The 15,485-nt window shown below is 37.4% G+C and overlaps 1 protein-coding gene across 1 annotated transcript in view; it reads right to left on the bottom strand.

Annotated features, from left to right (window-relative positions):
- SLC24A4 (solute carrier family 24 member 4) overlaps positions 1 to 15,485 on the bottom strand; it is an 81,060-nt gene that overhangs the window by 4,858 nt on the left and 60,717 nt on the right. The window contains exons 11-14 of the mRNA XM_042882446.1: positions 14,182 to 14,351; positions 12,555 to 12,699; positions 2,838 to 3,004; positions 523 to 637 (exon numbers count right to left, since the gene is read on the bottom strand). Coding sequence (XP_042738380.1) covers positions 523 to 637; positions 2,838 to 3,004; positions 12,555 to 12,699; positions 14,182 to 14,351 — 597 coding nt within the window. The remainder of the gene's footprint in view (positions 1 to 522; positions 638 to 2,837; positions 3,005 to 12,554; positions 12,700 to 14,181; positions 14,352 to 15,485) is intronic.

Genomic DNA, 15,485 nt, shown 5'->3' with positions numbered 1-15,485 from the left:
TCTTCCAGTGCTACTTTTCATACATTCCAAAGGGAAGGAGATTTGCCTATTGATGAGAAGTATGCTTGGAGCAACAAAGTTTTTGCTAGATCATCTTAGACTACTTCACTTCCCTGGGTTCAATAAATCTTCTAGAAATCAATACAAGTTCTATATGGAACAGTGCTGATTAGCATAGATTTCTCAATAAAATTTTGTAATAGCTGATATTTCAGTTTTGTCTACTACTTCTATCTTTTTATTCAGACTGACACATAGCATGTGTGAGATATCTAACTATCAAATGCCCATCTGGAATGCTAGGCTGTGCCCAGTTCCAGTGAGTAAAAGGTAACAGGACAGGGAAGATGTTTTGGCACACAGTACTTAGCAAAGTGTTCTGTTTTTTCATCTGGGCTCTGAAACAGTACAAATAAAAATAATTAAAAATAACAAAATTGCACTGAACGTTTGTGTGCATTGAAGAAGCAAATCGTAGAGCATGCATGTAGGACCACAGGTATCCTTCTGCAGATACAGTACCTTGTCTTGCAACTATTAAGCTGGCCATGCAGTCTGGGACGCTTGTTCCTGCAGCTAGGAAAGTAATGCCCATGATCACATCTGGAATCCCAAGGGTGTATCCAATCACAGTCACCTGAACGGTAAGGAAAGGAGATAAACCTGTCAGATTTGGAAAGTCTCCTCAATCCAATACCACTGTAGCATACTCTGATCTCTGGTGTAGATCCTCGAAGAATTAGACTCAAGATCCATATCTGCAAATGAAGTAATGTGGAATAACTAGCCTAAAATCAACCTTGTGAAAAAAAAAAAGTACCTTGGACATAGACTTCAACATTTCTGAGCAAACAGTAAACTCCACTTTCTGTACTTCTAAGAGGACGTACTGATCTTTTAAAGAGAAGCACAGACATGGACTCAATCTGTGGTTTTGTTTTTACTTTATATCCAATAATAGTAAGATTGTTATTGCTTCTTTTTGAAAAAGGATTGGAATCAATTTATAACACGATGCAGTGTCAGAGACATAAGGAAATTATTATATTCCAGCACATGAAGAAGGAAACTCCTTTTCAAGTTTTTCAAATAACTCCTGGTATAATCCCAAAGTGAGCAGCTCTGACTATATTTTCTCCTGAGAGGCCAGATGCAGCTTTACAACTATTAAGGGAAGGGCTGTAGCTTGTAGCAGAACTCTTGGAAAGGACAGGGAACGTTATTTAACTGGAACATCCAAAAAAGACTGAAAAAAGGTGAAGAGAAAAAAAAACACCAACGGGCAACTGAGCATGCAAAAGAAACAGCCCTGTGAGAGTGAGAAGACCAAAGCAGGAAGACAGCTCCTTCCTTGCAGAGAATACCAAGGGTGAGAGTCTTCAAGTTTCTATGCTGTCTTCTTGAAATAGCTTGTCAGCCTCATGCATGAGGAAGACTGGACCCTTTGCCAAGGAAAAGGTGTACTTTAGAAACCCACTCACAAACCTTCGTATTCTCAAAGGCAAGTTGTAGCTCAGAAACAGAAGGAGGCATGATTCTCCTGTTGTAAATGGTAATACTATAAGGTCTGGCAGCATCTTAAAAAAAGAGGTGTTGCAGCCTTGGAGAGCATGTCTTGTCTGTGAAGGGACATCTACAAATGGAACCAAGGTGCAGAGCATGGTCTGACAAAGGACATATGGTATGAAATGAATGTGTAGTTTTGGCACTGTTATACCAGGCAGAATGAGTGGCTGGCATATGGATCTCTCAACCTTCAGAGACAGGAATTACTTTATAGTGCAAAACATTATGTATCAAGTGTGTATTAAAAACAGAAGGAAGCATAAATATAAAGCAAATGTCTGACACATTTGGAGAAGGTATGAATGTTCTCCACCCAAAAAATATTTTACAAATAAGTTCAATAACAAAAAGTCTTCCATATATACAACTATAAGAGTATACATATGGCTATGACTGTGTATGTAGCATATACAGCTATATGTTCTCCAGAACAAAACAAGATGACTGCTTCTTCACTGTATTTTCCTTTAAAAAGAAAACTGATCACAGAATTCTTCGGCAGCACATCCTACTTATCTTCTAGCTACAGGTATAAACAGCTGTGTGGGTTTGCATCTTTTAGTGCAGAAAAAGGTAACCTTCTGTATTTTAAAAGTATAGTTCCCACCACAGAAACTAGACGAGGAGCTCTTCTATTCACTTAATGTCACTTTAAATTCACTTAACTCTGACTGAAAATGTGAACTTGATAACCTGAAAGAGGGTAAAAAGAAAACATAAACCTATTTAATACTTCCAGTAAATGCGCTCCTAAATTGATCACAATTTACAGATCTACACCTGATACACTGCTTCTCAAAAAAAGGGTAAATGGAAACATGTAAGAAAGTATGATATGAAGTGTAACAGTCTTTCTCTAAGACTTTCTTGAATTATTCGACTCTACTTGAGGAGGTTTATAGCACTTCAAATTTTGCCATCCATCTGCCTCTTATACATGTTTGTTTCAGCATCAGACCATATCACCCAATTTCTAAAGGTATCTAAGAATAGCTGTTAAGAACTGAATACTTTCATTTAAATTCCCTTTCTTTAGTAGGATGTGAATGACAACATTATTTGAAAATCAACTTGTATTGGGCACTATACAGTAAAGGACCAATAATTTGTGCAGAAAAGAGTAGCAGAAAGATATAATTTTAATAATTAAGAGTATAAACTGAAAAGACAACACTATGATTACATGTCTTTAACAAATACACAAAAGATCTATGATCTATTTTGAGATTCAAATTTTACTCTCTATGGCGGATTTTGCTACATGGACTTACCATCCACACCATAAAGTAGGAGAACAAGGCAATCCAGAGAGTGGATAAGATGAATGTGAACATAAACCAGCTCTCCCAGCGGGGTTTGCTGCAGTTTGGAATGGTGCAAAAGAGCACGAATATCAATGGCCATGTCAAGATCCATTTAATTTTATTCATTTTTCCTTCTGCAGGACAAAAACAAAGGAAAAAACTAGTTTAATTTTTTTCATTAGTATCACAGGCCCAGACCTCTTTGAACACAGCAGATGACAAGGTCTCAGAAGGCTGGTTACAACTGTGCACGTCAGCTCATTTTCCAGCATACCTTTTATCTATGCTTGCTCTCTGTTTGCACTCTCAAGCAAATTCTGCCCTTGCATGCACATCCAGAATCTTAATGCTAAGCCTGCCAAAGTGTACGTAAATCCAAGTAGGATTTACAAGGATTTAAAAGTGTGGCTGCTTTTTAACCAAAATGAATGTTCCGATCTATTGCACTTTCAAATACCTGCATTACTATTAATCCAGAAGCAAAATTAAACAAACAAACAACAAAACAATATTTTAAAAACAAGATGGAAAACCTTGTAGTTCAAATAACCTGTGGTTTACGTGCAGCAACAGAAAATACATGCAGACCCAACCTGTGAACATGATAAACTGCTTTCACATATCCAAATGTGGACACTTGGGCAGAACTTCAACCTAGGCCTTACGAGATGCAGATTTGTTAACTCTCTCCAGTTGCACATAATTCCACCCTGGGTTAGTCTCCTTATCCTCTGTAAAACAATGACTTGTACAGCTCACTGAAATCAACAAGTGAGCAATACCAGACCACTGTCACTGCTGATGAATGCAAGAAGAGATTTTCTAATTTTTCAACAGAAGTGAAGTTGTTTAAGAAAAATCCTAAAGGGTAGGTAATAATCAGGGAAAACACCCATCAGTTTCACAGAAATTTTCTTTCTTCAACAACGCTGTAAGTTAGGACTTGTTCAATGCAAGTTTTTTTGTCAGTGAATTCAACTCTACCAACGTGTACCAGACACAAATATATCAAACATTAAACCTTTGAAAATTAATAACACTTTTGCAATTTATGAGATTTCTTAATAGTTGTCCAAATGCAAGTCCTCATTCATTTACCTACATACATATCCTATTGCTAAGTTAGAGATCAGCTCCTTAAGATTTCCTTGTGGATTCTAAGATGCCATTAACCATTGACTGTTTGGCTATTTATTCCCTTTTAGCCTGTGGCCATGGAACTTCTAATGCAAAAAAGGTACTAAAGTCTCCTCATCCAACCCTACTTCTACATTTTTACCATGACTCTGTGAATGTAACACAGATTTTACAGGTAAGACTTTTTACACCCTAGTTTCATGTACCATTACACAAGTTTTAACAACACTAATTTTTCTGTTCTGTCCAGAAAAAGAAATGACACTTTTTAGCTCATGACTCACTAACTTTCTTAATGAGGCTGTAAATATCCTATGGCATTTTATACCTCCTCCTGTTCAATTTGTTTTGGTTTGGATCATTAGAAGATTCCTGCTGGTTAATTTGTGCTCTGTATACCCATGCTGCTAAGCCTAGGTCATAATCAAACAAGTCAGTATGGCCCAGGCGGATAATTTCCTCAGTAAAAATTCCAAATGCAGGGTGTGTGGGTGACTGTTTGACAGCAAAAAATTACGGATCCGATTCTGTTCTGATGTTGGCTAAATCTGAGCGACTTCATTGGTGCTACACATAGGGGATTCAGGCTCATGTGTCTTTCAAATAACATGAAAAAAAAACAAAATTGCCTGTGGAACAAACAGGGGATAAACAGATGCTCTCAGCCTCTGTTGGAGAATATGTGTCTTGTCACAGATCCTACCTATAATGTACTGAATTATTTAAACAAATGCTTAACTGTGAGAATGGCAGGGCCTTACCGCTGGCATTGCTATGCTTGCTCAGGTCCAGGAAAACAGAAATGTTGGCGGAGAACTACCTGTCTTCCTTGTATCTTACTAGCGATGCTCTATCCACAAAAAAGCTTAGGATAAACTGCATTGTAGAGCCACACAGTTCATGAGGTGATGTTTGTATTCATCACATATCAAGCAGGCTTGAGATTTTAGGGACTAGAAACAGCAATTTTAGGTTTTGCTGGGTTTTGTTGGCCACTTGCAGTTAAGAATAATTCTGAACTTTTATACTGGCTTTTATACTGGCTGCTCTTTTATAAACTTTATATAAAGCCTTAAATGTACCTAGCCTTAGTTCTCCAGCTCTTACTACATTGGGTCTTGGTGTGGCACTCAGTGCTAAAGAAGTCTTATGCTTTTAAGCTGTAACTTGGTGGTTTAGCAAGAATACAGTGCATTTAGCAGCAACTTCAGTAAAGTGCAACCTCCTTTCCTTTGGATCCTGATGCTTTCATTCACATCACCTGGCTAAACTGAATACAAAAACATCCAGGTTGAAAAGTTAAGTTCTTTTAAAACTACTTACTGTGCTGCTCTTTCTTTTTTTTTTTTGGTTTGTTTGTTTGTTTTTTGTTGGGTTTTTTTTTTTTTTTGACTGCTCACTCTAGAATAACTAAACATGTCAAATTGTTTTATGATTATTGTTTAGCTTCCTAGTATATCTGCAAGGAAGAAAAATTTTCATCCTCATTAAGCCTATTATTCAATACATAGCTGTTCTGTAAAAGTACACCAACAGCTCTATTACAGGATGTTAGCTCAGTTGTTTTACAAGCAGTACCAGCTACTCCTACTTCCAGCTAACGAGAGAATACTGCTTTATTATAGAAGGCAACATCGTTATAGAAGAGCCTATTTACAATGTTTCTAAAAATGCATTAAGAGAGAGCCCTACAGCAAAGAGTCCTTCATTAAATCTCAGCATATTTCTGGGCTTATCATCTTTCCAGATGTTCTCAGCATTGATCACAAGAACTATTTTCATATACATATTGAGTACTGTTGAAAGAAGTCAAAAACACACCTTGCAGCATGGATAGGAAAGGAATATTTTCCTTAAGGCACAATGGAAAGTGACTTTCTGTAGAAAAAACACTATCCTATTTAGAACATTCAAATAGAGTAGAGATGCACTTTGCACAAAAGCATGAAATTACACTTGTGTTTGCATTCAGATCAGGTTTTCAGATCTTAAACAAATCTCCCAACACTTCCCATTTACTGTCTTTTGGTTTGCAAGGCAGAGCAGCCCTGGGTCACACCAATGAAATTCCACTGACATATAACTAGAGGTACACACCTAAATAATGATGAGCAGTTTAGTCCACGGGACCACACTACAGCTAGCCTCAAAGATAACTTCCAAATGCTTATAGTGTAGATAACCTCAGTCAATAAGCCGCATGAAAAACGTTCACTGAGTTTAGACAGACTCCAACTTGGTCTTCCCTTTAAAAGAACAGGAATCTAGCACAGACCACAGCTTCACACATTGACTACTGCAGAACATGTCTTCAGAAAACTGGAATGTCTACAGCTTTCAAAGGGAAAAAAGTATCTTCTAAAGGCAATTTAGTAGTTGTATGATCTAAAAGAAAAGTTACAACATCCCTGAAAAACATGAATCTAATTGGCATACAGGAATTTCATGGTTATATTGATATGAATCCCTTCACATTTATAACTGAAGGTAACTTGAAAGATAGGAAAGGTTTTCTCTAAGTTTACCTGTAAAACAAGGAAGGTTTTCTGGAGTTTCCTTCTATTTTTCTGTTTCTTTCTTTCTTTGTTTTAATTATTTTGACACCAGTAAATTTACAACAAAAATAAAGCATTTAATGGCCAGTCCAGGACATGTATGCTGTACTTCATAATTTTTTAATTACTTTTTTTTTCTTTTTTTAATCTTTGTACATCTCTCTACCATTTACCATTAATAAAAAATGAACAAACATGTTTTTCCCCCAGTGAAAAGTGATTTTCGAATCACCTGTCTCCTGGGTCCTAATTAGGCTTTATACTAGAGATAATATTTACACTCACATATCATTAGCAACATTAATTCAAATCTTGACCTGAAATTGTGTTATAAGTAGCATACACACCTCCACATGGGATCTTGACAATAATTCAGACAGTGAGTATATTACTGCTAGAAAGTTCTGTGATTTATCAGAATTTCGACTGACTGGAAAAATTTAATATACGTAAATTAGTCAATGTGAGAGCTTAATTAATTCCTGAGCATTTCCAAAATACATCAGAGGAACATCAGTTTTTGCCCAAGTATGGGACTAGCACTGAAGCAACGAGAAGAGATGTAACAAACATTGTGAATTTTCCATCAGAATTATTTTCCACTGAAAAATGCCTCTGTTGTGAAATTAAAAATCCTAAGTAAATCTAAGTAAATGCTTTTAAATTTGCCATTAGGAAAATTAACACAGAAACCACCCCTCAGATCTCTTGGAAACTGCTGATTGATTTCAGTTCTCCAAGTTTCTCTAGGAACTGTGGAAGCAAGAGACTCCATTAATGCACTACTGCCAGCCTATGCAGCAGATAGAAAGGGATCCAAGAAGGCCTAGCCTTTGTCAGCCTTCCAACTGGGCAGCTGATATGTTAAAACACTGCTATTTCAATTCTTCTGCAACAGTGCTTTGGAAACAATTTTTTTTCCTCTGAAAAATACTGAGGTTTTACTTCTCACCCTCATTCAAAACAGACTGTTTTCCATTAAGGCTTCTCTCAGAAGTTTCATTTTCCAGAATGCAAGTTCCAAATTCCAGGACATAAGATCTGTCCCAAATAACCCACATATCTATTCTCAGTCTGTACCTTTGCCACTCCTTGCATGTTCAGATGTATTCCAATACTTTTCTCTTAAAGACACATCTTTGGTGTACTGGGAACTGGTACACCTGAAAAATGACTTTGCACCATTTGCAGAACCAAGCTTTACTCTCAGTTACTATAGGTTTACATAGGACAATATTCAACAAAAATTAAAAGTAACTGAGCAGGGTGATCACTATATATTGTTTGACTTAGTTGGATTTTGGCATAATTTAGTTTTATGTTTTTACTGTGCCAACTACTTTATCAATGTTTTTAAAGGGAGAAGTGGGATTCACAGAATTGTTCTTTTCCCTTTCAAAATGATGAGCAAACGTAATTACTTTAGTTACTAAATTAAACATGCACCTATTATTCTGCCAATTTCTCCTGTATTTCTTCCTACATAGAACACATTAGCTGCTCTCTTGGAACACTTTTTCTAGTTTAGTTTTCTACAAAAGGAATCTGCTTCATGAGCTCCAAGAATACAGTTCAAATCAAAAGGCAATATATGTGAAACCAGTGAGATCTGCCTCAAAAGAACTCGTGCAATAAAATTCTATGGTAGATGTGCTATTACACAGACATTATGTAAGAGGAAACTCTCCCAAAAATGCATTTTAGAATACAGCAGTTAAGTCCTGGTCTGAAATATCTTCTTGGAAGAACTTCTCTCATTCCTTAAGTTGAAAATAGCAAAAGACCATCAGGGTAGTAGGACCTAAATTTGTCTCATTCTTCCCCGGATTTCTTCATACAGTCATGGTTGGATTTAGAATATTGGGGTAGATGAACATTTGCTTTGACTGAGTACAAATACTTTCTACAATTTTAGTAGACATAGCTAATTCATTTTTGATTCTGTTCAATATGTTGTGTTCATACTTTGGATCCATACAAAAATGAACAGGATTGGTAATCTACTTTACTACTATTTTATTTTAGCTTCAGGAATTAATATTCCTGTTCTAGCTAACACCATAATGACTTATGTAAAGCATCATTGGTCCAATCCTGTAAGAGATGGAATTCTTCACTTCTGTGAAATCAGTAAGAGCTGAGAATACTTTGTGTTTTAAAGGATCTTGAACATGTGACAATGAATGAGATTTAAGCATCCATTAAGAGCTGCACAGAAGTGCTTTTCTGAGTCCGGGCTCTAAAACATTACTGAGCTATTCATGGGCTTTTACACATCATTTTGTTGTTAATATATGCCTGCTCAATTTCATCCTGCTTTATTCTAATCCTTTTTTACCCCCCCTAAAGTCTAAGACCTGTTTCCAAACAAGTGTACAGTAACAGAACAGTACAACATCAAATCAGCCTTTGTCTCAAAGGATAACTAATGGTTATATCAATAAAGGAATTCCCCTTCCAAAGAGAACATTTATACCCGCAGAGAAACAAGAGACAAAGGCTGTTTTGCATGATGACATGTACTTTCCATAAAAACTACGTACTGTATCCTTTTCCAAGACAGGCCTGAACCACACCCCGAGGCTGAATATCTTGGAATGTCTGACATATGGAATCTAGGCTAGAGATGAGATACAACTATTTTCATGCAAAAATGTTTTCCTCTATTTCTGCGTGCTAAAGCCCTCCTTTTATTACTAAGCATCACTAAGGGGATAAAGGAGAACAATAAGTAAATCTTACAGGTGGCAAATGATACCTGGCATTACTTAAAGATGATGCATTTACACTTTTTTTGTTTTTTAATTTCAGAAAAAAAGCGTTCTTGCAAAAGAATGCAGAACATACAATTTGAGGGAGGGAAGCCAAACTCCAAAATAGGCTAAAATAGATGACTGAAGAAAACAGAAAATAAAGGGTTGGGACACTTTATAGCCACTTCGCAGTTGCAGTTCTTTAAAAAACGGGAGTGAGTTTTCTACTTATCACACCGCAAGCAGTTGACTTGGAAAGTCCATTCAGTGCTTATTCTTTGTAGAGCTCTTTATGGTAGTTAAAGAATAGCTTGAAAATACATAAAAAGAAAAATAGAGGGGATTTTGGGAAATTGTCTGCAAAACTACCTTTTCCCTGAAGGCAGTTTCAAATGACAGGATTTTTTTTAGGCTACTGATTGTGTCACAGCACTTAAACAACAAAGAATGATACTGTTTATATTTTCCCTAAAGTTATTTGAAATGTACTTTTGAAAGTAAAAATATAAGAATTTTCCCTCAGAATATAATCACAGAATCATAGAATTTCCCTTCTGGGAAGTGAACCATGAGAATCACTGAGTCCCACCGCTGGCTCCGCACGCTATCACTCAAAACCCAAATTATATTTCCGAGACTGCTGTCCAAACACTCCTTGAACTCTGGCAGCTCGGGGCTGCGCCCACTGCCCTGAGGAACCTGTTGCACGCCCACCACTCTCTGGTGCAGAACCTTCTCCTATCACCCAACCTGGCCCTCCCCTGGCACAGCTCCATGCCATTCCCTCAGGTCCTGTCACCGTCACACAGAGCAGAGCTCAGCACTGCCCCTCTGCTTCCCATGAGGAGCCTCAGTTGCCATGACGCCTCCGCTCAGCCTGCACTGGCCCTATGGCTGCCAGGGCACACTGCTGGCTCAAACTCAGCTTGCATCTACTGCAACTCCCAGATCCTTTTCTGTGAGGCTGCGCTCCAGCCTCTCATAGCCCAATTTGTACACATAGCCAGGGTAGGCCCATTCTAGGTGCACAGTCTGGCACTGGCTCTTGTTAAGCTTCAAGTGATTTGTGTTTGCCCAACCCTTTAATTAGACACTGTCCTTCAGCAAGGTCTTCCTACCTTCTAGGGAGTCAATAGCACCTCCTAACCCAGTATCATCTGCAAACATCCTTAATATGCATGACTATTGTGTTCCCTGAAGAGAATGGGCACTAAAATGGAGTCCTGGAGATCCCCATTAGTGACTGGCCACCAGTCTCACATAACCCTTTTACTATAACCCTTTGAGCCTAATCCATTAGTCGACTGTTCATCCATCATGCTTTGTACTTGGTTAGCTATATACTGGACATTTTGATAATGAGAGACACCATCAAAGACTTTGCTGAAATCCAAAAAGATCACATTTACTAGCTTCCCTCATCAACCAGAAAGATGACTTTGTCATTAAAGAAAGCAAGGCAGTTATGCAGGACTTTTCTGTCATAAACCCATGTGGGCCATGACCCATGACTGCACTGTCTTTCAAGTGTTTTCCAATAACTCCAAGAATAATCTTCTCCATAATTTTAACAGGCACTGAAGTGAACAGTTGAGTAGTGATGATTATAGATCATCATCTTCAGACAGTAGAGGAATAACAATACCTGAAAACAATGGTAAGGATTCAAGTGATGTTAATGCCATTAACATTTTAATGCAAACTCCGAATACACAATGAACCTTTGCTCCATTCTTGTAAAACTGAATCATCAGTGTTTCCACTGTGGCTTGTTACACTTAATTTTCTTGAGGACTTTCTCAAAAATGCAGAAAAACTGCATTAAGAGAAGATCAATGACGTAAGTCTCAACATGCTTCTTGTTCCAAACCTTTACTCAATTATGCATGTCATGCACTTAGGAAGCTCCACTCCGAAGTATGTTTTTTATTCAAAGAGATGTTGTCTGAATCTTGAACAAATCAAAACATGGCAATTTGATCCCCAGGTAATGTTTGCCAGAATGTTAAGAATTCTGCACTGTCTTGGAATGTAAAAATAAATGCACAATTGTGCAGTCCAATTAAAACTTGCTGAAAAACACTTGATAAAAACACCTCTGTTAAAAAATCTTTGCCAACACATGCATTCAAAACTGCATTTTTAAGATGCTTTGGTTTGTTTTTTTGCAAAAGTGTATTGCTGACTTGGATCCACTTATTTTACCATGCGGTAAAAAGTTTTTTTTATGCTCTCATTGATTATCAGGAGCACAGTTAATGATCCCATCAGTAGTGAATGAGTTTGTTTCCGCCCTTTAACCTCAGTAAAAACCTGTAACTGCTGAATGCAATAAGATCCTCTAAAAGAACCCAGCACAGTAACACATTAAAACATAGTTTTATCCAATCTTCACATAGCTTGCTTCATTATTTGCTAAGTCACAAAATATCTCTTTTAAACTGATGGCAAGTGAAGCAATGGAATCTTAAAGAAATTAGAACTAAGATAAATGGAAAATTCTTCCTTCTTTGTTTCTGTGCAATATTCATCTATACTGCGAAATCTTGGGGTTAAACAGTAAGTGTGTGAGAGATTACTAGTGACTACATATTTGTGATAGCTGATCAAATCTCTGCTGTCTAATCTCCAAAACATATGAGGGGGACTCAACCTGTAATGTGCTATGGGCATCAGCATTGTGAGGTTGGCTATATATAGCCTTTCACACCAGTTTCTAAAAAATTTCAAAAGCTTTTTCAAAAGTTATTAGACACTGCCATTTTAAGAACTTAAAAATCTTCAAAAGCATTAAAGATTATTTTTCCTTCTAAACCCTCCTTACTCTTTGTCTAAGACTCCTCTAGAGTCACTATACCAAGTTATAACATATTTATATACCCAGCTGCCTCTGAACTTGTAATTTCCATCAGAGCAGTATTAAGAGTTCACTTCAGAATTGCAATGCAGTCTTTGCCTGGTTGTTGTGTCAAATTTTTGAACATAAACCTACCTTACTTGCTTTCTCTTCACCTCTGGCAAATCAGGACTTCAATGGTGCATGATGGTTGGAAAACACATCCCTAAGATCTGCTTTTGGTCATGTAGCCTCCATATTTTACTGTCATGAAATCCAACCTCTAGACAGTCAAATCATATCCTTTCCTCTTCTTATTCCCACATATATTGTCTATTCCTACAACCCTGTGTTTAGCATTTTAATTCGCTTGTTTTCTTGCCGTAAGCATCTGGAAGTTTACCTGGCAATGAAAATGGAGACAGATTATCCTGTTCATTTTCCTCCTCTTGGTTCACCACAGGAATGTTCCCATTTTCAATATTCTGATGTCTCCCATTCTGAAGTGGTTTGCTTGAGCCATTTGCAGATTGGATTAACCGCTGGCGCTGCACAGTATTGAAGACAAAACTGCCGTAAGTTTCATTCTTGACTTTTTTACACCTTGGTTTTGTGAACTGTCCAGCTCAAGTCATGTGAGCCATGATGTTTCTCCACAAAGCCTTCCTTTGCCAGCAACAAGCAAATCTGTCTGAGGTCTATCTGTTTGCATGAGATCAGTGTTGACCACACACCCCAAAATTAGTGGCATGAGTACTGCAAGCCACGATCAACAAAGTTTTGAATCTTTTCTTACACACCACATCCCCATTTCTTGTCATAAATATAGGTACTACAATACTATTTCAAAAGCAAGATTAACTTGCGGTGTCCTTGTTCAAGCACGTAAAATCTCACAAAGCTCATATGTTGCCCCTACAGACAGTTACAGACAGCCCCTACAGTCAAAATACACAGTGAGAGTATGTATCAGTATATATACTACTTACTATGCTGGAGAATGTGAAATGTAACAATAATTTCCTACTCTTGTATTAAAAAAATAATAATTTACTTTGTTAGGTGAGATAACAGAGTTGATAAATGCCATCTTTTTAATGACAAACTGCTGCACCTTCATATAAACTCCTCTGATTTATCTGGAAAAATAAAGTAACTGAATGACATGCAAAAGAAATCTAGTATTAAAACACAGTAATTAAAATAGAGAAAACTCTGCAAAGCTTTGGCAGTGAGACTACATAACAATATAGATTCAAAATGCCCTGATATAGAGAATGTTTTCTGCAGATGTTGAGCAGCTAGCAAGCATCAGCTCTCTGGGCACATATACATTAAGAAGTATTTATTTCTGATAAATGAATTGCTCTAAAGAAATGCTTTTACAGAGACAGCTGCTATTTCGTGTCCTATCTGATCTTTCCCCTGTTAACTGTATTTCATGCAAGGTCACAACAGTGTCATTTGGCCAGTCCTGTCACTTCAGCTGCATGCAGGGTATGAAACAAGCAATACACAGTGGTGACAAGGCTTTAGTTAAGAGCTAACCAAAACTGTTCAGAGCAAATCCTCTCACGAAAGGATTTTAGTGCATTTTCATTTTGAGTCAATGACTATAGTGAAGATTACAAAGGCAAGCAAACATCTGTTGTGCTCCTGATGTACTGCTCATAAAAGAGGAGTTCTCACAGACTTTTGATTTGCCTGCCCGCTATTCTTTCTTATCTTGATCACTTTTCTAATGGTCAAAAACAATTCTTCTGCAGATAAAATCCAAATAGTGCATACACACACACTGAACAAACATCTGGCAGGAAGAGAAGGGAATCTCTCCTTGGTGACTGCCCTTCTACTAAGACAGACAGCATAACCAACTGGGAACTCACCTTCAGTTCTGCTGTGACGTAGGTTATTGCAGAAAGTTCTAGCCCATACCCAGAAACATGGTAGAAGCTCAATTCCATAATCACTATGACTTCTTGGCAACCCCTCTGCCTCACAGATACTTACTGTTTTTGTAACAAACCTACCTCATTAATTATAATTCGGCTTGCCATCCGCATTCTGGTACGTGGTCCAAACTTATTTGTGATCATAATCCGTAACCCAGCTTCAGGGAACCGGTATTTGGGGGGACTGGAGCAGATGATCTCATCCACCATCACAACACTGTTTTTGCCATACTGCTGCACACCCTTCACTAATGACCACAAATGGACAGAGTTAGTTGTAAGATCCACTCTTCCCATTGCCCAAATTTGTTCTCTTCAGGCACGGATTAACACTAAAGTGAATATGTGAATTTTTCAGTGACTTTCCTGCAATATTTCTGCAGCCTGGTGAACTTGTTCATCAGTGGTGCATCTCATTTAGATTACATGATGAAAAGTGATTTCACTCCAGTAAGGCAGCCACCAACATGCTCTCAGATGCCCACTACTAATGTAGCACCATTTTATTTATTTTTCCATGGCTTTGTAAGCCTTCTTCAAAATCACGCACATTGTGAAAGCACAGATAGCACTCCCAAAACCTATAAAGTTATCTTACTATGGGTGCTTAATAGATACTGACGCACAACAAGTAGTCCCCAATGTTTTGTTTGCTCCTCTTGGAAAAGAATGCACAGAATACTATCATATCTTAAACATTATAAGATTTAAATTCTGAAAATCAGCAGTTGTCCAGGAAAAAAAAGAAAGTATATTTTGAGTAAGCCTTTGTTAATATAAAGGAACTTGTAACGAGGTGAAGGGTTTTCTTCTATGATGTGAGAACACAGAGGAACAAAATTATATTCTATCAACACAAGTACAGGCGAGGACTTTTAAAGCTTAACAACAAATCAATATCCTCACAAATGCTACAGACTACATACAGCACATAAAGCAAGGCTCAGCAGACAGGAGACATACCCATATGGTGTTAGAAAGCAGGGCAGAAGATATGCATGACTGCAATAATTATTACACAATATTATATTAGGAAAAAAAAATTATTTGCTCCTTGTTTCACTGCTTTGCTTAGCTTATCTTCACCCTCCCACTCCCCTTTTACATTGTTACTTACATTAAGAAGAGGAAGAGAATGTAGGAGGTAGAAGTGAAAGATAAATATTAGTGCATGGTTCCAGCCAGGAAGCAAAGAAATCTAAGGAAACATTCAACTCAAGCAAAGGAATTATAATGGACCTGTTCTAAACACACAGAAATCTACACAGTTATAGTTTCCACTGTTACAGTGATGAAATATTTTTGTTTGTCAGAAATAAGTTTTTCTGGATCCATACAGACATGTAAAACATTATGCAATAAAGGTTGTACTGCCTCAAAGC

The sequence above is a fragment of the Lagopus leucura genome, unplaced genomic scaffold (genome assembly GCF_019238085.1).
Source record: "Lagopus leucura isolate 7727_CA_CO unplaced genomic scaffold, USGS_WTPT01 Super-Scaffold_1, whole genome shotgun sequence".
NCBI classification, from domain to species: domain Eukaryota; kingdom Metazoa; phylum Chordata; class Aves; order Galliformes; family Phasianidae; genus Lagopus; species Lagopus leucura.
The sequence above is the reverse complement of the archived record's forward strand: the minus strand, read 5'-3'. Positions and strand labels throughout refer to the sequence as shown.